General features: G+C 38.7%; 1 protein-coding gene across 8 annotated transcripts in view; it reads right to left on the bottom strand.

The window, feature by feature from the left end:
• Nucleotides 1-27,737, bottom strand: part of Cald1 (caldesmon 1) — a 170,940-nt gene that overhangs the window by 19,959 nt on the left and 123,244 nt on the right. For 3 of the 8 annotated variants that reach the window (XM_063250525.1, XM_063250524.1, XM_063250522.1), the window contains 5 exons: nucleotides 17,947-18,093; nucleotides 14,266-14,668; nucleotides 12,078-12,155; nucleotides 6,761-6,906; nucleotides 446-698 (listed from right to left, as the gene is read on the bottom strand). In XM_063250525.1, the coding sequence (XP_063106595.1) occupies nucleotides 446-698; nucleotides 6,761-6,906; nucleotides 12,078-12,155; nucleotides 14,266-14,668; nucleotides 17,947-18,093 (1,027 nt within the window). Of the gene's footprint in view, nucleotides 1-445; nucleotides 699-6,760; nucleotides 6,907-12,077; nucleotides 12,156-13,563; nucleotides 14,669-17,946; nucleotides 18,094-27,737 lie in introns of all 8 variants that reach the window. The other 5 variants (XM_013158642.3, XM_063250523.1, XM_013158643.3 and 2 more) reach the window with 2 other exon arrangements.

Genomic DNA, 27,737 nt, shown 5'->3' with positions numbered 1-27,737 from the left:
GTTTTGAGAGCACGAAAACAATGTCGTTCTGCCTTTACTTCCTCAAAAAGGGAATGAGGAGTACCAGTATCATAGAGTTCTCATGTGAAGTGGGTAAATTAACTTGCCTGAAGGTTTTAGAACCAGTTGTGCCTAGCACACAGTACACTTATATATAATATTTAATATATTTTTACTATATATATAATATATATTATTATATATATTATTAATATATATACTATATATTAATATATATAATACATATATATATATATAATTTGGTGCTGGGGATTGAATCCTGGGCCTTCTCACTGAGCTACATCCCAGCCCTTTTCTAATTTTCAGAAGAGGGAGAGGTCTTGCTGCATGGCACAGGCTAGGCTGGAAACTCCCAACTTCCTGCCTCAGCCTCCCAGAGTTAGGCCAGGTGGTGCCCTGCGAGGTGCGGTCCAGGCCCTCCTACCTCCTCCCTGGCTCTGCGGTCTGCCTCCTCCTGCTTTTTCTTCTGTTCCTCCTCCTCCAACACCTTCCTGCGCTCCTCCCTCTTCTTCTTCAGCTCCTCCAGCTCCAGGGCCGCCTCCTGCTGCTTCTGCTTGAGCTTCTCGAACTCCTCGCTCTCGGTCTCCCCGCGCCGGCGGCGCAGCTCCTCCAGCCGCTTGCCTGCCTCCACCTGTGGGGCGCCCTCGGCCTCCTTGCTGCCTCCAGGGCGGCTGGGGCTGTGGGCAGGAGAGGAGAGGAGACGAGAGGAGCTGAGCTGGCGCGCCTGGGTCTCTGCAGGAAGGGCGCCCATCCCTGAGCCCCGACCCTTGCAGCAGGACTAGTGCTGGGGCTAGGGCTGCAGCCCCCGGGCCACGGCGCCTACCACGCCTTCCGGTGCTAGATCAGGAGTGGAGGCAGGGTGTGCAGCCCTCAGGGCATCACGGTTCACAAAGAAGCCACAGGGGGTCTAAGACGGGGTACCAGGATCAGAAGCGGGTGGACCAGACAACGGGCATTATTTAGCCCTCAAAGGGAGGAAGATTTTGACACATGCCACAGCGTGAATGGATTACTCATGGAAAATAAACCAGTTATAAAAGGACAGATCCTGCATGAGAATCCAAAGTAATCAAAATCCTAGGAGTAGAAAGTAGCATTGCATCCCCTACCCCAATCCCGGGCTGGGGCTGTGGAGGAGGAAAGGTAGAGTTGTTCACCGGCATAGAATTTCAGTCCTCAGGATGAAATGATTTTGGAGATCTATAAGGCTGAGAATATACTTAACACTAGGAAGGGCATGTTCAAATGGGAAGGCGAACGAGGAAGAGGAGAAGCAGGGAAGGAAGGGAAAAAGGATTAAAAACAGAGAGGACAGAAGGAAAAAAATGGAAACCAAGCTGTCGTAAACGGGGAAGGAAGAAGGCTTGAAAGGGGGGAGTGGGAAAAAAGGAATTAACACATTATGTAGAATGTGTTAATGATGAATGGGATCAGTATGTACGGCAAATATGCACCAATAAAAATAAATAAAAATCTTTAAAAAGGAATGGTTTGGGGAACTCCCAACAACAGAGAGGGAGAGAGAGAGAGAGAGAGAGAGAGAGAGAAGAGAAATACACTTAACACTACCATCCTGTACACTTGAAAATAGTTTAGATAGTAAATATTGTTTTTATTTATTTATATATTCAACAACACGAAAAATGGGGCAAACAGTATTTATTCTGTTTATTCCAGTGGGCTACTCTTGGAGGTCCTGATATCCTATAAATGTTATTTTGTACATCATTTAGAAATGTTATATTACAAAGGAAAGCATATACATGACAGTAGAATGAGTTCTTAAATTTAGGAGTGGCCTAAAGAAGTTACTGGTTAATTTGGATCTACCTGGGAGCGTGGACCATGAGAGAAGGTGGAAAGGTCCTGCTGTCGGAGACAGGCTAGCATGGCTGAACAGGGGGAGGCGCTGAAATAAATCCATGTACCTACTTGTCCTTGAGCTGGACTCTAGCAGCTCATCTCTGACATGTGAAATTACCCACTGTGGCTCGATCGAGCTAAAACCACAGTTACATTCGTACACAGAATATAACTTCATGTCTGTGTGTTCACCACTGCCTTCAATTTGTGCATCTACAAATGCGTGCATCTCCTGCTCTCTTGTACTCCAAGACAACTGGATCAGGATTTAAAATGACTAAATTAGCTCAGAAGTGCTGCCGTCAGGGTGGCTATTTAAATGTTATTGTTATGCTTGATGAACCCTTTAAAGATTATAATTATTTACTAGTCACAATAGCTGGGAAGTTGGCAGTTCAGGTCTACTGTCCACATTTTACAAATTAGGGCACCAGAGGTGAAAGAGAAAAAATAATTTATCTAAACTTTTGGAAGAGAGAAAGTGGATGACCTATGAAATGCTTCTCTACCACTGACACTCTTCACTATATCTGCAAGTAAATATGACTTTTAAAAATAAAATGACAACTCAATTGAAATAGGACATATCCCACCTCCTGGCCTCTCCACTCAAACGTCTCAGTTAGAGTTTGTGAGGGATGTTCCCTGCCTGTAAGTCTCCAGAGTATCCTCAGTCTGGGCCTCACTACCTTCCATGCCTGCTGGAGGCAATGCTCAGACAGCACAGCTCATACACAGGAAGAAAAACAGCAAGGCTTTTTATAAGCATGAACAGAAGCTGCAGCTGTGTTTGAAGTTTCTCTCGCAACTATGGAGGATCCATGAGAATTCCTCTGTAAAACTGAAAATACATTAAGGATAGACAAGATGCTACCCTAAGTCCTTGGGTTAGATTTTATTACAATTGGTATTCTTAAAATGTTTTACATGGACCACATCAAAAGATGGAGAGGTATCACTGGCATCCATGGACTCAGAGCTCCTTTAGGAAATCTCCTATTGGATAGTGAAAATATTGATCTTTTTGAAACATGTTGGTATTTAAAGTGGAAACTGCGTAGAACACTTTTCACTGAGACAGGACTCATAAATTGAGCCATCCTGGGGCTGGAAGAGTTAATGGTGTATTGGAAAGCCTTGCTATAGTTAGTTTTTAACTCAGAAACAAGGATATAGCGTATCTTTTATTAAATACTTATTAAAGGTAGTGAGTTCTTTTAAAACTACTTTTCAACACAAGCAACCTATTCCTGGTCCAAGGAACAAATGAATGTCTATTGTCTAATTTCGTTTATTCTATGAATAAAATGGCATGATGTCATAATTGTGAAACACAGGAATGAATAACAATAAATGGATTCAAGAATTGCATCATACAGTCTTGGACTTATTTTGTATGTCTCATGCTTCTAAATACTGAGGTAGTTATGAAGATATCATGTCCTCTGGGACAACGCTTTTTTAAAATGCAGGTCAAAACTCATTCTGAATTGTTTAGAGCATTTAAAAGAATAAACTAGAAAGCATCTGAGTATTTGCATGAAGGAAAAGAAAGGATCATTTCTTGACACACTGGTTTCAGTTATAAATACATATACAGTGTCTGCTAAAAAATGTATACACAATTCAGGAAAAGAAAAATAGTATGATGTTTTTTCAACCGATGGTATTATCCTCACATGAGAGACACTAGGGGATGTCATTTACTGCAGAAAACCTATACTCCTGGCCCTTAGAGAAGAAACTGAAAATTCGTGTACAGCAACCTCAACAACTGAGGTTACCCAAGCAGCAGTTCTCTATACTAACAAATGTCTAAAGTGAACCACCACCACTTTGAGAACCTTTTGAAACTGTTGAGGCCAAAGGTAATTTGTATTAATCTCATGATGTCTCACTAAATATAGTATTAAACTAGTTACAAATTCTTCTTTTCCTGAAATGTATATATATATTTTATGGTGGAATCTACATACTGGGTCTTTCTTACTATAGCCTGTGGTTAAAATATAAAATAGTTTTGTCCTTTTGCAGTTAAAGATGAGCTCTTCTTTCAAGTGCAAAATAAAGGAGGTCTCTTAAAGCTATATGTTATTCTTTTAGAGACATCAAAGTTCACAGTAGCTCCTGTCTCTCAGTTAATTGAAGGTCTTTCCAGCTCTAGAAATGAGTTTTGCTCTCTGTTCTTCATGTTGCAGGCAGACACTGGGCTGCCAGACATGCCTACAGAAACTTCTCTGAATTCACTAGTTATTACTCAATACTTGTTTTGAATAAATAAATTGTCCATCACTAAGGGCTGGTTTAAAAAGTCAGAATTGCTACGTGTGGTGGTGCACACCTATAATCCCAACATTTGGTGGCTGAGGCAGGAATTTGAGACCAGCCTGGGCTACAAAGAGAGTTCAAGGCCAGGCTAAATTATATAGCAAGACCCTGTCTCAGAAAACCAAGAACCACAAATAAGCAAACCAAAAATCCATCCAGTGGGATACCTTGACATGATTAATTATGAGCTTATGTTTTAAATACAATAGCCTCATTGTTTTACATTGTTATGCATGGTGCAAGAGTCAGTTAAAAGTATATAGAATTACATTCACACATATATATCTTAAATGTTATATACACAGAAAATGTTATTTATATAGAAAAACATTATTGATAATTACAAAAACTTTAATTTTTAACTTAATAAATAAAATAATCTTCGTTTTGTACATTCTATAAATCCATGTTATAACCTTCTATCTCCATAACTTGTTCATTAAATTGAGATTTTTATGTCACGTTTTGGAGAAAACAGTCTAGTTAAAAGAAAATAAGACTATTAAAAAGGCAGTAATTAAATCAGATGTAAGGAGCAAGACTTTGCTTGCATGTGTTAGCAGCTGTCAGCTTGCGGAGACACTTCTCTGGAAAGTTCCTCTATGAAGTCCTCCCCACTTCCTGTCTAAGCTTCCATAGATTTAAGTCAAGACAAGAATCACGTCTTTGGCTATTGAAAACATAGCTTGCTTTTTAATTAAGCGAGTAGGTACCAAGTATCTAAACTGAGGCTTTTTCTCCCTCACTTTTCATTTTGTAGGGATATGGCACAAACCCAGTAGTCTCTGTTCCTAGCTGTGTCAAATTCTAACTGAAACTGAAACTCACAGATGCTGGCAGTAAAACAAAAACAAGTAATATCATGGCAGCTTGTTCCTATCGGGTTTTCGGTCCAATATGGCAAAATTAAGGGGAGTCATATTTAAGTGTTCTTATTGTTCAATCTGTGGCTGTAGACTGTGTGACTTTTCTGTTTGAATTACCCAGATCTTTGCATTTATATACAATACCCATGCTAATTATTAATTAGAGGTTTGACCAAAACTCCTTGGCAGTGTTCCAAATGGTTAATCAAATTTCTTTCTAGGGGAAGTTATTTTTTTTTTTCAAAAAGTCTTTCTCTTAATAATTCAAACAAACAACTTATTCCTTAAAAGAGCTTTATATCTCAAAAACATATTTTAAGTCACCAAGCAATACAACATAATACTAGATAATAATTACTGAACATTTTTCATGACTGTGGGGATTTAAAATAATAAGGCTTTGGACTCAGCTTCCCAGTCTGAATCTACTTGTCTTGTACATTTTCTATGAATTTCTAATCACTTTTAACTTTCATATATACTCGCTTAGAGGTTCCAACTAAGGTCTAGGGATTTTACCTTTTTTACTCCTAAACTGTGACAGTTAATCCGTTATGTATGCCTTTCTTTTCTGTGCTTTAAGCTTACAAATGGAAGTAAGTTTCTGCTCAGATTTTTATACAGAAAAATTGTTTTGGGGCAACTCTGTTTACCCACCTTTGATGGGCCTGAAATGTCTATTTGATTGCTTCTGAATGGAAGGATTTCTACACACTCTCTGATTGGTGACTTACTTTATTTCAAGTGTTAAGAAAGATAGATCTATGGGCAAGGTCACTGCCGAAGATCAGCCTCATGGAAATACACACTGCAGGGACTCAAAATTCTTTTCCAGCACTTCTAGTATAGCAACCAGACATAACAGAGGTTGAGATTTGGCACCAGTGGTTGGAGAGAGTGTATGAGGATGGGGCAGATGTCACATAGTCTATTGCCTGCAGAGACTTATGAACCTCAAATCTGTCTAGAAAACAGATAGCCAGGTCTATGTTCAACTGAAAGTGGCAATGTATCTACTTACACTGAATTGTGTCCTACAATCAGCTGCCCAGATTTTCAGTATGGTAGTGAAGAAGGGTAAGAAGCTAGAGCCGCTCTAGAGTTCTCTGAACTGTGTGAAATGAAACAGTAATTTCATATCCTCCCCTTCCTTCTTAGATATTCCCAAAATATATTAATATAAAGGATTATCAAATACCATTGTAAAGATATATGGCTAATCTATTTTTTCCCAAGTATTTGGTCATGAATGATCTAGGCTTTATGTGACATTTATTTACCTTTAAAATTGAATGAATTCTTACAAATAGTACCAGAAGGGTCTTTTATAAAGTTGACTGGACCATTCAGAGAATGAATCAATGATATTAATCTCAGTCATAAAATTTTTTAATAAATTAAACTTATTGGATCAGTGAGCAAGAAAATGGACATTAAGCAAGATCTATGTTGTAGGGGAAAAAAAAGATTGGAAAAGCAGATTAAGCTCTGTCAGTCAAAGACTGCTGGTGTCCTACCTGAATTTGCTGGCTGTGTGTCTCTAAAACAATGGCCAGTGATCTCCCAGCAAAAGAATGTTGTCTGTCAAGCATGTTTCTGAGTGGAAGCACAGGACTGGGAAACTGATCGACCCACCCTGCCCCCAAGAACACAGTAACTGTTAAGTAGTCATTGCTTCTTACCTAAATGCATTCTCGGTGACTTTAAGTTTGTGGGTCATGAATTCTCCATTCTGTGACTTCACTTCTGTAAATCCTTTCTTGCGATCCAAGAAGGTCTTAACTTCTTCTTTGGGCTCCTTATCCTTTTTAATCTTCTCATCTTTGATCTAACCACAGTTCACACCAGGAGGAAACATAATGATAAAAATATTATTAGATTTCAGGTGACATTATCAAATAAGGCCCCAAATTTCAGAAGTAGAACCACTTACAGAATGAATGGCAAAGGTGGGGTCAAGGAAAATCCTGAAAGAGTAAACGAGGTTTTTTTGGCTTGTGAACAAGGACCATGACTGTAACTTGGAAAGTCAAGAGCATCCCTGTTCTCACAGGAGGTTTTGTTTTGGAGAGCTGTAGGGGCATTATGATTTGGGAACAATGAAGTTCTAGGACCTCCATGTAAGAGTATTGCTATTATTTGTATGGTTCTGATGGAAGAATGGCCAACTAGCTTGGCCAGGTTTCTTCTTGGAAGGAAACAGACAATTTGAGAAAGACACAGTGAGAAGGGAAGGAAGAAACCTACTAGATTTGCTAGGCCAATTCTGAGGATCACCCTTGCATTTTAACCAAATGAGTAACTGGGTCTCAAAGATGGAACACATCAGAGCTACCTTGACAGGGAAGTTTCAGAGACCCATGGGATCATGTCTGTGATCATCTATACCACTAAACTTAGAATGGAATATGAACTCCAAGGTTTACCTTGATTTCCATTGAGGAGAAAATTTTAGTCCTCTGGAAGTGGTTTTGTAATTGTTGAAAGGGAGACAGAAGAAGATGATAATGGAGGACAGAATGGAGGGCTCTAATATTTTATGAGTTTTGTGTTACAAATTCCTTACAGGAGACAGATTATTTCAAGGTAAATTGAATTTACATAGCTTTTGGGAGGCGCGGGGCAAAGGAATTAGATGACTCTGATTTCATCATCTCACCCATTTTAAAAAAGATGCACGTGTAAAAAGGTGAGGTTTATTATTATTCTTTTTAAGAAACAGTTACAAAGTACTAATCTATAAAGAAACCCAGACAGGAAGGGTAGGCAGTAAGAACTTCAGACTCAGGGGCTACCCAGAGTCCCCTTATCACTCACCCCAAACTCCCATTCTTCAACATCCTCTGAAAAATTATTCCTAAAGAGCATGTTTTAAAAGGCAAGGTAGATTTGGGGATTTTTCTTTATTGATGAGCCTTCAAAAATCCTTTGACTGATTATTTGGTTTGGATATTATTTATTAAATCACTACAGATGGATTATTTTCTGTGATTTGTCCCAACTGGTTAAAACTACCCTTTCCCCAACAAGGTTACACTAGGATGCCCTTGGGAACACTGAAGCGGGGAATGGCAGCACAATCATTGTGTTGCTGTTCTTTCTCCCCGAGAGATTTGCAAGTCAGGAGTCCTAGGTTTGCAGTCCAGCTGTCAACAATCTAGCTGTGTTATTGGAGCAACTCAATAGACTTCCGAATGAAGCTGGTTCCAGTCACGTATGTGAAAACACAGGATTGGACGTGATGATCTTTTCCTAATCTTTCATCCAATCATTTCCCACTTGGGTCCTGACTGATCATGAGAGTCACCAGCAATGGGCAGGAAGCACAGGCCCTGTGCTAGAGCTTGATCATAGCTAGTTGGCAGCTGTCTTTTGTCCAACGGTCAGCATTCACTAGACAGGGGAGGAGAGTGTATTCTCATATTGGCCTAACATTATTGACTAGAGTCCCACAAACCATAGACTAGAATTTAAACCCTGGATAAGAAGTATCCAGAGATACAAATGTAGAGGTGAGTGGGACTCAGGAGTTTCACTGATACAGATGCTAAGTCAAATCTTATGGTTTGTGGAGCACAGTGCATAGAAAAATTCCTTTGAAATCATCTCTCCTATTTTGCAGATAAAGTATTTCCATTCTCCCAAAATATGTTACTGTCCAAAAGAGCTGTCTAAAACAATTTATAAAACAATGGATGTCCTTGTATACTTTTGTTCTCCTTGAAAATCTTTTTTAGGAACACTTTTACTCTAATTTACTGAAAATTATTGTCTTCTTCCAACAATGAATAAAGCAATTCCAGAGCCTTTATATTTTAAGAAGCCTAGTGGATTGGATTCTATGGTGGGTTCAACCTGAGCCCATGGCACTCTGAGCTCCTTGGGAAAAGAATGAGATCTTCTGGGTTGGAATATTATCATGAAAAAAAAAGGGGGTTCCTAGGTAGCCAAGTGTCTTGAAGGAGTCAGTGTGCTCCATTCATAGTTAACCTTTGTGAGCTCATAAGGAAGGCTCTAGCCAATTATGATCATTTGGATAAAACTCTGATTATTTGGAATATCCAATGGCATAAAGCCTGGGCATGTGAGAGGTGATAATTTAAGAGGCTCTGATACCACAGAGATTCTGAAAAGGTCAAGGGAGCAAGTAGAAAAGGACTAAGATATTAGTCTCATAGAGCACTGCTTTGCTATTATTTGATTTTTGAATAATGACAAGAGTGAGGCATGAATTATAGCTCCCCAGACGGGCCCAGCATGCTTTTCTTAGCTTTAACAGTCCCAAGTTCTTTCCTAGGTTCATTTTCTATCACATAGTACCTTCTAGACTTCTTGATGTAGGAAGTTTCATCCAGGGACAACATAAACCTCCTGAGGGAGTTCATTTTCTACACTAGAGATACTGAATCAATTCTGCATTTAACAAGATTCCTGGGGGATCTGCCCGCACACTCGAGTTTGGGAAATGTTGGTCCAGATGACATGAATATCAGGGTCAGTATTGTTGTGCAACTCTGCTAGCCACTTTGTTTTTCTACTGGAGGCCAGGAATAGGGAAAAAACCAAGTTCACAAAGCAAGCTACATTAGGTGCTAGGGTTGGTGATGGTCTGGTCTGTGCCCTATTACTGCCACAAGTTCAGTTAAACCACAGTGGAGAAGGACTGGGTTTTGTTTCTTTGTCTATGTTTTAAGCACTGGAGGGCCTTTTGGAGATGCTTTTCTAAGAAGGCTTATGTGCTGTTTTACTTGTGGCTGATCTGCTTGTGCTACACAGTTCCTTACAAGGGAGATTTTAGTTTGTTTCTGGGTGATTTTTAAAACAACAAGATATATATATATATATATATATATATATATATATATATATATATGAGGGAGAGAGGGAGAGACAGAGAGAGAATTTAAAATTGCTGTCATATAAAATGATTTAAAGCCATCTACCCGAAACAATAACATAACTAACCAGACCGGAGGAAACCTAGCCCCAACCAGCAGTCCATCTGCACAATGTTAAAATGGGAATAGAGACTTTTTTTTTTTAAATCTGGGGTTGGAGAGCTTATCTGGCCTTGTGTGAAAGAGAGGTCAAAGGTTTTGAGGCACTGGAATTTGCTTTGGGGCAAAATGGGATAGGAGCAGGCTGAAACCATGAGTACCCTATTGAGATGGGCATTGCTAAACTGACAAGCCCTTTCCAGTTCACAGACACCCTCTGCAGAAATACAATGCTCTGGTTCATTCACAGGTTAAAAAACTGAATTAAACTTTACCTATCCAGACACTGTTCATTACAGCCTCTTCCCCCTGCTTGTTTAATCACAGAGCGCAATCTCAGTCCCTCTCCCTCCAAAACTTAGATATTCACCACCATACTCTAGCTTTGTAGGGGGAGACAACTGTACTATTTTTGTTGGATTTAGGTCCTATGTAAAAATCTCTTCCTCTTTGGAAGTTGTAGTTATTCTTTGTCACAAAATAAGAAGTGTTTCCTAACATGTTCAACTGTTTTCTTATCTGACTCATTAGAGCTAAATTCAGCTTCTCAGTTATTTAGAGGGGCAGGGTGAACATTCAGTTTTCACCCCCAAACCATTATAAGTTCTATTAGAAACACAGAAGAATAGAAATATTAAATATAAAATAAAGATAATATGTAATAGGAAAATAGGTTATTATTTTATAAGAATCTTATAAAAGATTCTTTCTTCTTATAAAAGAACCCATATCCTATGTAATCCAATCATCTACTTTCTAAATAGGAATTTTTATTTTACAGTTTTTAATTTTTTTTTTCTTTTTTGTTTCTCGGTACCAGGGATTGAACTCACAACCGCAAACTTGCAAAGCAGGCGCTTATGCCACTGAGCTAAATCCCCAGCCCCAGTTCTTTTTTTTTTTGGATTTTTTTCTTTTTATCGGTACCGGGGATCGAACTCACGACTGCCTGCTTGCAAGGCAGGTGCTTATGCCGCTGAGCTAAATCCCCAGCCCCAGTTCTTAATTTTCTTAATCGATGCCACAGTGGCTAGAGAAATGTAGCAAGAGTCCATCTGGGTTGACACTAACTGGCTACAAGTCACTTTATCAGTCTCACAGGCCAAGTCATTCAGATCTTCCTACCTCTAATGATTCAGTTTCACCACTTTCAAATACCCTGAATTTAGTGTATGATTTATAAGATTAAAAGATTATTTGGGGCTAGAATAAACACGGTGATTAAGTGGAACCAAGTTTTCTGCTACGCACTATGATCATGGCAGAGCACCATGTCATTCTATCTAAAACGGCCCCATTTACTTACCTACATCCAAACTCCCTGGTCCCTGCTCCTGTGTGACTCAGAAATGCAATGCAGAACATTTGGCTAAACTTTTCTTTTAGAAATTAAATATCATCTTCAGTTCACCAAATTTTCTACTGAGATGTAAGGAGTAGGAGAGTAGTTTTCCTTTGAAAAGTTAAAGCATTAATCAAAGCCAGTTGGAAAAATTTCATGATCTAAATGTAAGTAGGATGGCACAAGGAAAAATATTAGCACTTAGAAGAGAAGAAAGCAAGGAAAGATTGATTGGATAAATGTTTTTCAAGCTTTGAATATGATCCACAATAAGAAAAAGTATATATGATAATGCAATACTTGCTACCTACAGTGCCCTCTAATATTTTCTATTCCATTTCACTTTGTCAAATACTGATTAGCTAATTTTTTTTCTTTGAGACAGAGTCTCACTGTGTAGCCCAGGCTGACTTTGAACCCATGATAATCTTCCCGCCTCACCTTCTGAGTGCTGGGGTTACAGGTGTGTGCCACCACACCGCCACGCAATTAACTAGTTTTGAGACTCTCTGAAATATCACCATTCAATGGGTCACAAGTCATGGCTTGAAAAATATTGAGGTAAGACTTATAATTCTGAGGATCATCAGACTTGAGACATCTGTAAACACTGACTGCTTATTTTTAAACATTGACAGATTATTTCTCAGTAACATTTACCTCTTGTGTTTTGGAAGCAGGCTTGTCTTCTTGGAACTTTTGTTTTTGAGCTTGCTCTTTAGCTCCCCTTTCTTCTTCCTTTTCATTTGCAAGAGTAGTTAACATCACTGAGGTAAAAGCAGCCCTTTCTAGCTTGCAAAAGTGAGAAGTGTTTAGATCACTGCACAGGTGCTGTGGATAGCTTGGCTTTGGCTGTCTTAGTGCCACACTTACAGCCTTGGTGCCAGTGGTTCTACAGAGTGACATGGACTATTTCTTCTCACCTGTGACTTTCTCATGTGCCTTTGCATTATGCTTACTGAAACCTAGCATAGCATGACACACCTCATATGTGTTTACAAACTTCACATATAGCTTGGTGCAATATTTATGATCTGAATTATAGCCGTGTACACGAAACCCTTGTACAGAAAGAAGCAGAGTGAAAGGCAACTTCAGCTCAGTGGCAGAGTTTGCTCTGAAAAGGTCAACATGCAAGTATCTCTGTTTTCTTTTTAGAGAGGGAGGAGGGGTGGGATGATGCTAGGTACAGTGCTCTTAATGTAGCCTTGCAGATAGAAAAAATAACTTTTATAGTTTATACTCTTCTCTCTCCATCACCCCATCTGGACCACATTCAGACCACAGAAATCTGTGTTACCCAGACAACAAAAGAAGCAGAATGCATGCTCTTCATTAACTGTTCAGTCATTGGCTGTATCCCTGATGAGTCACTTTCTGCAAGTCTGCATTAAGCTAAGGTCTACATGATAGCAAAACAGGCTTCTGAGATCTTTCAAATAAAGGTTCCATCTGGCTCCTTTCATCCTTCTTTTTCCAGCTGACCACAAAGGGTTTATGTTTGCCTTCTCAAAATGAAATCTCTGACTATATAATAATTATTATTATTTTTAACACAGCAAATCGAGCCCAGGTCCTTTACGCTGATCTACATCCCCAGATCTTTTTTATATTTTATCTTGAGACAAGATCTTTCTAAGTCTCTAAATTGTTTGGGCTGGGCTTGAACTTGGCTCAGCTTCCCAGAGTGCTGGGATCACAGTCAGACACCATCAGGCCCAGTTGACCATTTTTAAATTTGATACATAGAAGAAACGGAAAGTTAAGGGCCTCCTGCCTCATGTAGACCTACAGATAAAGGAAAGATGTTAAAGAATGCATTCAGATGCAGATGCAGACACATAAGTCAACACAGCACTGCCACATTCGTCATCATTGGGTTAATTCATTTTTTTGGCAGTCATAACAACCCTGCACAGAGCAATTCATCTCCCTCTGGTTGGCCCAATAAATTTGGTTGGCTATATACTTAGTCATCCATTGATTGCTTCATGCTTGCGTATTGCTATGACTTGAAAAAAATGAACAGCTTGCCAAACGATCAAGCACTGGACTGTGTGCGTGTGGCCTCCGGCCAAATTCGATGTGCATTACATTTCTCATAAGTCACAGGCATCACACACTAGGTGCAAGTTGTTTACTGTACCTGTTTCTTTAGGACAGCTGTCTGAGGCTTATCTTCTTGCACTTTCTTTTCATTTACCCATTTCCCTTCTCTTTTGTCTTTTCCTTTCTCCCCTGTCATCTTTGTGTCTTGCATTTCTTTTTTTTTCTCTTCTAGCTGCTTTTTTCGTTTTTGCTCTTCTATCCTAGCCTCCTCCTCTGCCTTGGCTCTCTGCCTTTCCTCCTCGGCCCTTTTCTCCTCCTCCACCTTTCTCTTTTCCGCGGCCTTTCTCTCCTCCTCTGCTCTTCTCTCCTCCTCCGCCCTTCTCTCCTCCTCTGCCCTTCTCTCCTCCTCTGCCCTCCTCTCCTCCTCCACCCTTCTCTCCTCCTCCGCCCTTCTTCTCTCCTCCTCCTTGGTCTTCTCCCTCTCTTCTGCCTCTTTCCTTTCCCTTTCTTGTGCAGCCGCTTTTTCTTCTGCTTCAATTCTTGCTCTCTCCTGTGCTATCTCTTTTTCTTGCTCAGCTTTAATCCTTTCTCTTTCTTCTGCTTCTAACCTTAACCTCTCTGCCTCAGCTCTTTCTCGCTCTTCCTCTTCCATCTTTTCATTATGGGAAGCCTCCCCTGAGCCTCGGTCCCTCTCCTCCTCTGGTTTAGACTCTTCTGCACTAATCTGCCCATTTTTCATCACCGTTACCACCGTCTCCTCTTGAATCTCTGCTGTTTTCTCTTCTACCAGCCCCTCTACCTGGTTTTCTCCAATGCTCCCTTGCTTTGGCTTCTCTGCTTCCTCTTCCTCCTTTTCTTTTTCTTCTCTCTTTCTGTCTTCAGCATCCTGCCAGTCATTCTTCTGGTAGGACTTGGTAACGATCTCTGTTTCTTCCATCTCGTATCTTTCTTGGCGACTCTCCCTTTTTTCTTCCTTCTCCGCAGTCTCATTCTCTACTAGGTTGTTCTGCATTCTTTGGCTTGGCTGTGACAGACTGGAATCTGCTATTGTTGGATCAAACTCCTTCTGCCGCTCTAGTGCTTCCTGAAGACGTTTTTGGCGTCTCTCTTCTCTCCGAGCCAGACGCTCCAGTAATGCAGCCTCCTCATCACCTTCTGCCTGAGTGTTTGTGGTGGTTGGCTTGGCCTCCTCATCAGGGACACTGTCAAACAGAGAGAGCAGCACAAAAACAGCTTGCTGATTAATCAGTCAGCTACATTCACAGCCAGCGTTGCTAAGACCAGAGTACAGACATCAGGAGTCTATGCCCACGGGCTCTTCTGGTGGGTATTTTAGTACACCCCTGCCTGCATTTCATTGGAACCCATGCAGGTCTTTACCTTTGGCCTCTCTGACATGTTCTCAACTTGCTGGCAGTGCTTTGGGTATGAATGGCACCAAGGGATTCTTCAAACAAAAACTGGTGGCATCAGTGTATCAGGACTTTAGCTTTCCTTTCCCTCTGAGTTGGAAACTCAGAGGTACGTGTTCCACATGGGCTCTTGGGCTTTCCAGTGGAGTTAGGTTCCAGATGCCCACCATACTTGTATTTGGCTTCCTTCCCTTCCCTGTCTCACTGCCCGACATCCCTCCAGTGTTTCCTGGGATCACTCTACAAATCAATGAATTGTACAGCAAACATGTACTAATAGAACTAAAAATTGAAAGAAAAGCACCAACAAATAAACTCTTGATGCTCAAATCTTTGTTTTAGGATTTGCTTCTTTGGGAACTCAAACTGAGATAAGGATCAAGTCAAAATAAGGAGTGAATGCTTGCAGGGTCGTGTAGTATTCTATGGAATTCTACGGAATTCTTGATCTGGCTTGGTGCAATCTGAAGTGGAAGGAAGGTATATGGTTCAATGTGGAGATTCTATAATGGTGCCAGTGAGTCCCATGGGAGAGACATCCAAGTGTCCCTCACAATCCATGCTCCTCTTTCCACAGTCATGGGGGTAGGTGATGGCCAATCAGAATTACAGTTCCTACTTCTCTGCTTCCTGGTACTTAGGCAGGACCACGTGACAAACAATTGCTATTGAAATGTGAGCAGAAGCAATGTGTCTAGGCCAAGATAATTAAGAGGCAGAGGAGGATCTGGCCATGGTGGGATTTAGATGGCTGCACAAGAAAGCAATTCGCCTGCCCTCTTGGTAAGTGCCTCCAGCATGAGCCAGCAAGAGGACCCGTCAGCATCTCCTGTGAGCCTACAGGCACACGGGTTGAGAATCAAACATTCAATCCCCCCCCCCCCCGCCGCACCCCCCTCCCTGCATTAGCAGCTGGGGACAGAGGTCTGAGCATCTCTTGGGAGGATAACCGTATGCGGTATAGCAAATATCGGGGATTTCCTTCTATCTTCTGTTTGAAGGCAAATGTTTTCACTGTTTTGTTTTGTTATGATTAATTGTTTTGCTTTTTCAATATTCTCTTTCAATTGGTTTTATAACATTCTGTTTTAGGTTTGATTTTGCTACACCTAATTGACTGGACAACTCTTGTGAAGATAACAAGATATACTATGGTACCTACTACTGTTATGCCAGCATCCTGCTGTTAAGTTCTGTACCAATTTCCCTGTATTGTCTGGGGGGGGTGGGGGAGAAGAAGAAGAAACAGAGGAGCATTCTCTGTCCTCCCTGTTTCTGTCTGTGGCCTAGATTAGAAGACTCTACCCTTCTACAAGGTTTCCAGAGACAAGGAAGATATGTGACTGGTTCCACCAACTAGATGGAAATACCCCACTGGACTGGGTAGGGGTTGTTGTGTCAAATTACTACAATTTAGGGGCTTATTGTCATAGCAGCAGCATTGTCTTAACTAATAAATATAGTATTTACCTTCCTTGACACGATTTTCATGAACAAAGGGCTTCTTGTCTTTTTCTCTATTGTGGATAAAGGTTAAGTTTAATATTGATTTAAAAAAAGAAAACATAAGGGGCTGGGGATTTAGCTCAGCAGCATAAGCACCTGCCTTGCAAGCAGGCAGTTGAGGGTTCGATCCCCGGTACCGATAAAAAAAGAAAAAGAAAAAAAAAAAAAAAAAAAAAAGAAAAGATAATCTCTAAAAAACCAAACTGTACCATGTCCATCATCTCCTTCACTCTTGTGGGATGCTGGACACTGCCCAGGCCAAGTGTGTTGGTCTCTCTTGGAAGCAAACAGCTAGTCATGTGATATCAGAACTGACACCAGAGTTGGAAGCATGTATCTTGCAATGTTTAGAAATGCCATAAGATTTCATGGTTTATACCAAATGTGGCCCTTTGATGTTCAAGGTCACTTAATTTTGGAAAAACGCATTTCATATTAAACAACAGAATACAGTAAAGCTTAGATTTTAAGCCTTCTCAGCCTTAGCTATTGCTGCAGGATTCTATCTCTATGAATTAGATCTCTGAGGATTAAATGTCCATGAAAAGATAAAAATTTAGAATTTAAGGGGAAATGTATACACACAAGGCTTTGTGATAAACTGAAATCTAATAATATTTAGAAAGGTATACAAAATTTCAGGGTGCTGGCTAGACTAAAATACACTTAAGAACCCAACAGATTCCAATAAATCTTTCTTTAACTTTTTATAAATCATGAAGACAATCATCATATATTATGTGCTAATTACAGCTATATAACCACAAGGAGAATATGTTTTTTGTTGCCAATTAATATGTCAGAGATGAGCCATGTATTCACACACCAGAATGTTTTCCTGAAAAAGAATTTTGAATTCAATTAACATCACAAAATAACTAATTATAAAATGTGACCGCAGAAGAGAAATACAAGTAGAAGCAAGACTTTAGCAGCAGAAAACTACAGACTAATATTTATCTTTTAAAACCACTGTTGACTCTTCACTAATAACTAGATTTAGGAAAAGCCTTGGTGAATGTCATTTAAAAAAATTTTTTTTTCGTCCCTCATCCTTCAGCTTAAACATACAAAGGCACTGGATGCTGCTCTCCTCTGTAACACTCTGATAACAATGACATTTATTGAGTGCTTGCTATATGGAAAGTCCTGTGCTTTTTACATGCATTATCACATAATTTCAGAGTTACTTAATATCCTCTCATGGAAGGTACAGTTTTTATTTCTATTTAGATGAAGAAACATAATTAGTGAAAGGCCACATCGGGATTCAGATGAAGCCCAGAGATCACACCTGTGTCCTCTTTGCTATGTTCCCCAGTTCTGAACCACTTCCCAAGGGACAAGGGTTCCTAGTTTTGTGCTTCTGTGTAGGGAACAGTGGTATCCAAATGTTCATATCAGCTTGATCGTCTAATCTGACTTGCTGCTCAAAGTAGCCACAAACAAACCAGTAAGATCCATGATAAAGGGCTGAGTTGGGCTGGAAAGGAATGCTTTAACTGACAAATTGCATCCACTGGCTAGGATCAAGGGTGTCCCCTCTGTGAAGTGCACAGTACCTGTTCTGGGCATGAACCTCCAGCTGGTCAGTCACCTGTCCCAAGGATTCCTCCTCTTGCTTCTGCCGCAGCCTCTCCTGTCGGGCTCGGCGGCGCCGTTCCCGGGCAGCCTCTTCTTCATCATCGTCATTTCTCTGATAGGCGATTCTGCAACATTGCAAAGACAAACTGAGCATATCTGCAGCCAGCTGTTTTCATCAGCTTCTTGGCAGGAAGGTACAATCCTTTTTCTGAACTTGCTTATTAATGAACCACAGAGTTCTAGCAAGATGGCCCATCACTTGATTATTTTTCAAATTTTTGAGTATTTGAAAAGTATTAATCCAGTAACTGCAGAGGGCAATTTACTATGATTAAATAGCTGAAGCTACCAAATGTACACAAAAGGAGACTGTGTTTGGAGACTGTGGGTGAGCACATTTAGGTTTCTTTCCTAAGCTGATTACCACGTGTAAGACTTAGCAACAGATACCCAAAGCACTGAACTGCAAATAATGAAACACTTACTAAAAGATTTAGTAGGTGGTATGAATCATTTGTGCAGGCTATGTCTCAAAAGGCCAGAAAAGACCCAAGTTATGCTATCAAATCAAGAATTTGATGTTAATAGACCCAAATGGCTTATTAAAAGCAAAAGCAGGAGCTCTCTGGTTGGATTTTGTTTTTCTCACTGGAGACAGGCGATGTTACTGACAGTAGGCACTTTTAATTCAGTGCCTGATGAAGTGGTGGCAGCTCCTCCTAAGGACTCGAAGTGTTCTCTAAAACATCCTTTGGAGTCCTGTCACTCACATACTGGGCACAGCAGTCACTGCAGGTGTATTTAGCTGGAATCCCAAGGGCTGGTAGGTAGAAAAGCCACAGAGAGATCCACATGGGTACCTTTTACTTAGTTGTTAGTTTCCATTGAGGTAAATGCCTACTTGGGGAAATTGTACAATCAGTATTACTATGCTAGAAATGTTTCCCATAATACTTGTTTCCAAATAAAGAATTGAGGCTGTGGGATACCAGATGCTCAAAGTCAAAAGGAAATAGTCTGCATGGTTTGCTAGACTGTTTTTGGCACAGAGACAGAATGCCAGGAGGCTTGGGTAGAACTGCTAGCCTAGGGAAGGCTGGCATGGGGGGGGCACCAGCTGCAAGGAGATAGACATGAAGCTGAATTGCAGGAGCCACTTTTTATGCTACAAAGTTATAATATTTTTATTATAATCTTACATATCTGCAAATAGAAGTCTAGATATGTAAATGTTTCTTATTAATAATCCTTTTTAAAATTGTGATGGGAACACTTAACATGAGATCCACTCTCTTAGTAAATTTTGAAGGGTATAATACAAAATGCTAACAGAATGTACAATGCAGTCTTACATTCTGTTAGCATTCTGTATTAGCATTCTGACATGTAGAATATGTGGGTAGTTTTTATATAACTATAAAGCCAAAATATGTTTCTAATTAAGAAAACCAAACATCAGAACCATCAGACACCAACAATCAGTCATATATTACAATCAGTCATATAGTACGACTGATGGATGGTTTGTTTGTGTTAAATTTACTAACCAGGCATTTTTAGGCTTGAATGTAGGACTTTATTTTATTTATGTCATCTTTTGACTTCAACAATAAAAATGCTACAAATGTTGCTTTCACCTACATATGTTATAAAACTAAAGATTAAAAAAATGAAGGTTGGTTTGCTCTTTGCTACTTGAAAAAAATCTGACATCATGTTACTAAAATCTGCTTGTATGCAGTACTCACAAGCCAATATAAATAAAGTATCATTTAGTGATTCTATAAAATGGACTGGTAATTTTCCACAAATATGGAGAGAAGGGCAGTGTGGTGGAGTTAATGGGTGACTAGATTAGGACTTAGGACACTTGGTTTCCAGAACTGAGCTCTCAGGAACATGCAGCCGTTGATTACTCTGAGTTAAATTTCCTTGTCTGTGTCTGACAATGGAAACAGATAATGGATATGTTATGACGAAGCCTTCTAAACTGCCATTCTTTGTTGTTACTAGGAAAGTTTAGAAGCTGCTTTATGAGGAAAGATGAGTTCAATTTTAGACTTGTGGAGTTTGAGGTGACAATACGATATAACGCGAACGTTCTTTTCTAACTCAATCACATTGTAGTTTGCTGTGAAAAGCTCTTCCCAGTGGTTTGGCTTCGCCTTTCAGATTCTTGGCCTAATAGTCTTTTGGCTTATTTCTCAGTAGATAGCTTTGGCCAGGACAGACAGAAGAGTCCTTATGACGACTTCCCAAGCTAATCAAACAGAAAGTCTTAATTTGTTCTTTTAGCTCTGTGGATCAGCTCTGAGGTCATAGCTAGTAGTTGGGACCTTCCTCTTTCAGGACATAAAATCTCCATGTGGGGCATCCCTATGTCAAAAGTAGCATCGTTTCTCCTGTGGGAATCTGATTCTAAGATCTCATTTCCCAGTGTATTTGAAAAATTGAGATTTTCTGTTTTCTCCCTTCCACATACCCAGTGAACCTCGTAGCTGGGCGTTGCTAGCTTTTGCCTTTGACCTGATCTAGACTTGCCGCTTGGGCCAGGGCACACTGACCCTTTCTTCCTCTAAGGTGTTTCATCAGAGGAGTGACCTGAATAACTGGATCCTGTCCATCCTCTCCTCTCAATTATTGTAGCTGAAAATTTATCGATGGTCCCTCCCTATTGAAAGGACTTTTCCTAAGATACACAGTTTCTGGGGCAAATTTATAAAGCTCTTTCATTAATATTAAGGGAAGCCAATGTAAAGACTATCTACAATGGTAAGAACAGCAATAAAAAGTCTAATTGTGACCTGCCCTGTTACCACCTCGAGGGTGTTGTCAGTTTACTTTATTCTTCATCATTGAAATTGTGTCCATACCAATGGCTTCAGATATGTGAAACTCTCTACGTTAACCCTTACCATGTGAAGCAAAATACATCTCCCAAGCTTTTAAGCATTTCCCAAAGCAATCTAACCTTCATGCTTACACCACAAGTTTATTACTTTTTTGCTTAAAAATTGAAAACATTCACTTTTTTTTCTAAAAATAAGACTATTTTTAAAAATCAGACAATACAAAGCATATAAAGGCCAAAAGTAAAATGCCATCTTTCTTGGATTCTACCACATATGAATATATGATATATGATGAATACATGAACATGATGTTGATATCATACATATATGTATAATACATGACATAGTCTACAGGGCATTTCTCTATGTGTGCATAGATATTTACATTTTATAAAGTGGGATCATGGTATTATATCATTTCTAAATGATTTTTAAATTTACCTAATTTATTATTTAACATATTAACAAAATATGTTGTCAACAGAAATAGCATTTTATGTATATATGCACACATCTAGTAATTACATGGATACACTATAATTTAATGAATTTTCTATTGCTGGAAATTTAAGGCTGTCTTTCACCTTTATGTTCCTGTAAACAATGCTGCAAAGGACATGGTTATATGCACTGTTTTTCCATTTATGCACTTACTTAGCAAAACTTCTCAGAAGTTAGAATTCCTTGAGTTTATTATTATTTTGAAGGCTTTTGAAAGGCACTAGTAAACTACTCTCCTGAAAGGTATTTAATACCAGCAATGTATAGGAGTGCTAATTTTACAAAAAAAAGAATTTGTCCAAAAATACAGACAAGTAGACAGGGCCCCAAATATGTCTGAATGATAGCACAAGCTTTGCATTATGTTCTAGTTAAAGGCAAAGTACTAACATTTGGGATTTTCCACAAACCAGATTTAAACTTATTTGAAATGCTGATGACTAGTAAAAATCATAACTAACTAACCACTAAATTACAATAAAAGCTGAACAACCCAATTATTCCTTCCATGAAAATCCAGCAGATGCCAGTATTAACCAGTATGTACACATCCTACAGAACAACAGATATTTCCAGGTAACACAGTAGCCATTGTAGGATCTCAAAGTTTCTCTGAATCCTCTAGGGAAATTGAACTGTTTTAAAAACAATTTTAATCAAATGTACTTTATTGTCATCTATTATTTTAAAGTCTGGCAATTAATAGAAAATCTACTAAGCAACTCCCTATTAAATAAAACATTTGACCAGATTCCATGAACTTCCTTTCCATGCTGGTTGTAAGAGGATTTACAATGACGCATTCTGTACTTCTTGATACCTGCTGTTGATCATCTTGTGCCACACACACTCAAGAGCACGATCCTCCTTTCTGCAGGAAGGTCAGTGTTGTCAACAGCAAAATGACTTGTTAGATATTTGGGAGAAAGAGAATCTATAGTGTGTAATGCTCAAGCATGCATATATACACCTATGACAAAGCACAAACAATTTCAAAAGTCTGTTGCCATTATATGGTATTCTTTGATTTGTGTCATGAAGAAATAGAGAGGACTTTGTGTCATGCTCTTTGATTCGTGATAAGAAGTAGTAGAGAAGACTGTCTCTTCTACTCCCAGAACTACTGCTAAAAGACTTTTGTTTTACATGCTATGAAAAACCAGACCCATGCAACAAGAAAATCCTAGAGTATAGCTGTGCCTTTAGCAGCAAAGCTATTTTAGACCCTTAACAGCAGAGCTCTGCTGTCTCAGTAGAGTCAGCTAAATGGATGACTATGTTATATACTGGATCTTTAGATATTAAATTCAAATAAATAAAAGTATTGCAGACCTGCAAATAAGGAAATCATGGAGTTCCTGCTAAGACATCTTGTTCTGTTAATACAATGCTATTGTTAGTCCTTTACTTGAAAACCATTTTGCGCCTTTACACTGGGGTGAGTGAGGTCCAAACACATTGCAGAAGAGAGAAGGAAGGCCTGGCAGGGTTTGTGGGGACACACATTAGTCATCCTCTCTCCTGATCACAGCTTCACCCCATAGTCCCCATCAAGCACCGTATTTCTCATGGCTTTTGCCACACTGGCAAAATTCTTAAGATAATTTTACTTTCTGCTCTCCATAGTTTGAAGAAATTGTTCTTACTGCATTTCATTGTTTTGTCTTTTTTTCTCATTCTGCTAATTTTCTGATTTGAGACTTCAAGATATGCTCTTTATGGTTTTCAAGTAAAGGGCTGGCAATAGCATCTTATTAACAGAACAAGATGTCTAAGCAGGAAACTTTGTTTAAAAATTGAATATAAGACCCATTTTATTGGGGCAGGGGTCTGGTTTTATATGTTTAGGAGCATTAATGACTCACAGAGGAAGAAAAGTAAGTACAGTATAGTCTATAGCAAATATACATTTAATTATTTTATGATGAGAATCATAGTACTGCTTTGAATAATTAACTGATAATACCAAATCATTAAATTGAGTTTTAGTTTGCAATCTTGCTATATTACATCTTTTTGCATTTTGTATGATACGCAGGATATATGATAGACCCATCATTTTGATACTTAAAAAAAGTAGTAATATGCTTTATGACTTGCTAAGTCAGATCGTATTTTTACCATGTACTGAATGGGAATCCACAGAATAACCATTTCTGATGGATGGACATTTTGAGTTTTATATTTTTTTCCTATTGCCTAACATAGGGATTTTGAAAAGTGAAATAGGTGTGTTCACTTAAGACTCAAAAGATTCTGTAAAAATTCTCTTCAAGTCCTATAGTTTTTTCAATTTATACCTCTGTAGTTTGTCATTTCAAATAGCCAAGTTAGAACAACACATATTAAGAGAATCTATCACTAACTATAGGCTTAGGAAAAAGATTTAATCTTCAGTATGTTGTACAGCAGTGGTTTCTAACATTTTAAGAATGAGTACTATTAAAATATCAAGAAAAAATTAAGATAGCATGACAGTTGCTTATAGTTTTATTACTTATTAATAAAGCATTACACAAAATATAAATCCTACAATCCATAAAAAGGATTCTCATTTTATAAACATATACATATTTGAAAATGATTACTTCTTATACAAAGCAGTTATTTATCAGACTACAGAATATATTTGATGCAAACAAGAATTTGGGGATCCCCTTCTACAACTTCACAGCTAGAGAACTACCACCCAATTGAAAGCTTATAAGAATGCCACTGAACAGAATTTGAATTGTTGTGAAACCCTTTTGGGCTTTCAGTATTCACGGTGGCAGGTAAATGCATCTACACACACGGGTACATGAGCAAGCTCACAGATTCAGTGAGAAAAAACTCAGAGAAAATAAGAGGCCTGAGCTATAATGAGATCCAGTTATGAAATACTGCCCTCAGATCAGAGTTTCTAAGTCTCTGTTTTCCCTAATTGTTTCTGCCACATTTATATACTCTCAAAAAGAATGGTGCACCTAAAATTCCAACACTCTGCATAAATTAACCATCTAAAAGAATGAATCCTACTCAGGTCCACTACTTATAACCACTTGTAGACCAGTAGACAGTTGGCTGGATCCCAAGATCAGCACTAATCACTCTGTACCTCTGTACTTCCAATTTCATGTGACGAATCATTTGAGAGCAAACAGTGTTGGTAAAAGGAAACTTCCAGCTGGTAATCGAGACAATCACAGCACTGTCCTGCTGGACCTAAGGAGATTTCCACAGCTTCTACTTCAGATGCAGGTCACCTCCAGGAAGAAGACATTATTATTATTCCTACCACTATTATTATTTTTATTGCCGTCATTATTGACTATCAATACCACTCTCTTAATATGGGATCCAATTTCAAGACTTAAAACTTCATGTGGGTTGAAAATATCAACTCATCAACTATGTGCAGGCAAAGATGACTCATACATACTTTCATTGTTCTTTTTCGTATACCAAAATCTCCAGGGATTTTCTTTCCTAATGTGCAATGCAAGCAGATTTTCCAAATGCAGCCAATGAACTCTAAACTTCTCAAACACTCTCAGCAAATCTCAGGCCATGCTGTGATCAGGAGGGAAAATCCAGAGCTACTGAAGTGAGCCATATTTGTCCAGCAAACTTACAGTATGTTTGAAAGTTAAAAGAAGTTTATAGGTGCATTTTAGGCTCTTAAGTATGATTTTGTTTATTGGTAGTGTGTATAGTATTGTGGTTTCATCTAATGCACATAGAGTCCAACTCTGAAGTTTTTCCTTGAGGTCCTTAAAAGAAAGCCAATTAAAAAGTACAATGGAGAAATATTTTAATAAAAATATTTTTTCTGGCCAAAATATGTTGAGATCAGGGTGTGATGGCACACACCTACAATCCTAGCACTTGGAGGCTGAGGCAGGAAGATCATTGTAAGTTCAAGGCCAATCTGGGGGACATACTGAGTTGGAGGCTAGCCTGAAGTGCACGATGAGACCCTGTCTTAAAAAGAGAAAAATGAAAGGAAAACAAACAAACAAACAAATCCCACAATATGTTTAAAAGTTCATTAAGAGCCAACAGTGAAAGAAGCCCTCCTTGATTTAGAGGGCCTCTTTAATGTATCATGTCATTATAGGGGTCTTTGCTGTGCCTTTTACAAGGCTGAAGGTGCACAGAGATACAAGGTTTAAAGAAAATTACCCAGGAGGAGTTGGATGCTTCTTTAACTCCATCTATTTGCCCTTTTCCACTCTGTCTCTTCATATATAACCACGTTCGAGTCACTACAGTTGGTACACTGACCATACATTTGGTTTCTCAATAATAAAATATTGTGTGGTTATAAATTTTAGCATTCTGCTTATGCCATGGCCATTTATCACTGCCAGCCTATCATTTCCTTTACACAGCCCCGACATCCCATAATCACACAGGTTCTTTAACCACAGACCATGAAGGGGGAAATATACTTTAGAGCACAAGGAAGAGAGAAACATCTTCTTGTGTCTTCCATAGCAGGCTGATTCTTACCACCATTATGACTACAATATCTTGTTCAGACAACACATCAGATCTGATAGATCATGTAGAGAAGGAGACAAGAGTTTTGATTTTGACTCTGAGTTATAGGAGATTCTAGAATGTTCTAGAATGGTCCTGCTCCAGAGCAAGTAGATTTTCAAGCTAAGAATCTCATTTTTGAAGGATGCACCCAGCCACAGGAAACTTAAAGAATGACAGATTCTAATTGCTTGGGTTTATTACTTTAAATAAAAAGACATCATTAATTATACTATACCTGCACATAATAGCATAATGTGCAACTACTTTAAAGCATGATAATAAAACAAATATCCACATATCTAGTACCCAACTTTAATAGCACCAACGCCTTTGAGATCTTATGTGGCCTTTTTCGATCACCTCCAAGTAATTACTGAACTTGGAGAGATCTTAATATTATCTTGTTTTTCTTTGTAGTTTTGCCACCATGGCATGCATTTCCAAATAGCTCTATTCTTTAAGATTTTGTTTTTTGAAAACTTTACATAATAGAAATCTATACATGAGTTCTGTGATTAGCATCTTTCCTATAATATTATATTTTTGAGATTAATCTATGTGATATGAATACCTGTAGTTTACAATGATAGATGAGGTACAAGGTTTTCAAACATTCTTCAAATTATAGTTATGATGAGATAAATTCTCACTTCTTTTTCAACTGGTAACATTTTTTAAAAGGTTCATAAATGATCTGTGCTATTCAGTAGACATAAAATTAAAACAATCTAGATTTAATTCTTTATTACAAATTTTCTCACATTTCTTTTTGATTTGTTTTGTTTGTAGTGCTGGAAGTCAAACCCAAGGTCTTACGCAGTCTAAACAACTATTCAATCACTGAACTATATCTCTATCCTTCTTATATTTCTTTTTCTCATTTTATCTATTCATTTTGTCACAAATGGGATACAATTTGTACCATCTTTTATATCCCACTCTATTAAAAGCACTAAGCTACAAATATCCACTTTTAAACATCTATCTATCTATCTATCTATCTATCTATCTATCTATCTATTGATGTACCTGAGTCAGGGGTTTACTATGTAGTTCAGGCTTGTCTTCAGCTAACTCACTACATAGCCTGAGTGGGCCTTGAACTTGGGGCAGTCCTCCTGCCTCAGCCTTCTGAATGCTGGGATTACAAGCATGCACGTTTTTAAAGAACAGGTTTAGCAAGAGTGATGGTGGAGAAGATGTATATTGCTGTTCAGTGGTTAGTTTAGTGAAATTTAGGAAGAAGAGATATACTAGAGAGGCCAGGAAGCTAATTAAGGTAAAATTACCCAAACTCCTTTCTCAATTTCTATTTGAGTTAACATTCAGCTGGTATAAATGTAGCTAACACAGATAAGCCCACTTATTACTTCTGTTTTCATAATTACTGTCTTCTTTACATTCCTAACCTAAGATTCAGTGTCTAATAAGAATCTTAAACACAGAATAAGCATTTCAAATAAATATGAATGCATTCAATATGAAAACATGAATTTTAATGATCTTAGGTTTTTTTAAAAAATGTCAAACAAAAGTAAAATCTAATTGGAAATATTCTATGACTGCCATATCTACTAAAGAACAATTTTGCTTTAATGTACACATTATGTGAACAATAAACATTTGGTTCAGTCAATTTTTAAAAAGTAAAACATGAGAACACTATATAGATCCAAGTGCCAATGACTGGCAGCACTGTTTTGCCAGCTCTTTCCTCTTGCAAACAGGTCTAGACGTGGACCCTCAACTGACCAGCACTTGCTGCTCTAGAGAAGGGTGTCAGGAGTCGCACATTCCACCAGCTGACTCGGGTGAAACTGCCATCTGATGAGCAAACGCAACCTCCTAGAAACAGGTATTTCTATTCGCATCCTCAAATGTCAAGATTA

Source organism: Cavia porcellus, unplaced genomic scaffold (genome assembly GCF_034190915.1).
Source record: "Cavia porcellus strain 051 isolate PalLab524CR breed Dunkin Hartley unplaced genomic scaffold, mCavPor4.1 scaffold_6, whole genome shotgun sequence".
Classification (NCBI taxonomy): domain Eukaryota; kingdom Metazoa; phylum Chordata; class Mammalia; order Rodentia; family Caviidae; genus Cavia; species Cavia porcellus.
The sequence above is the reverse complement of the archived record's forward strand: the minus strand, read 5'-3'. Positions and strand labels throughout refer to the sequence as shown.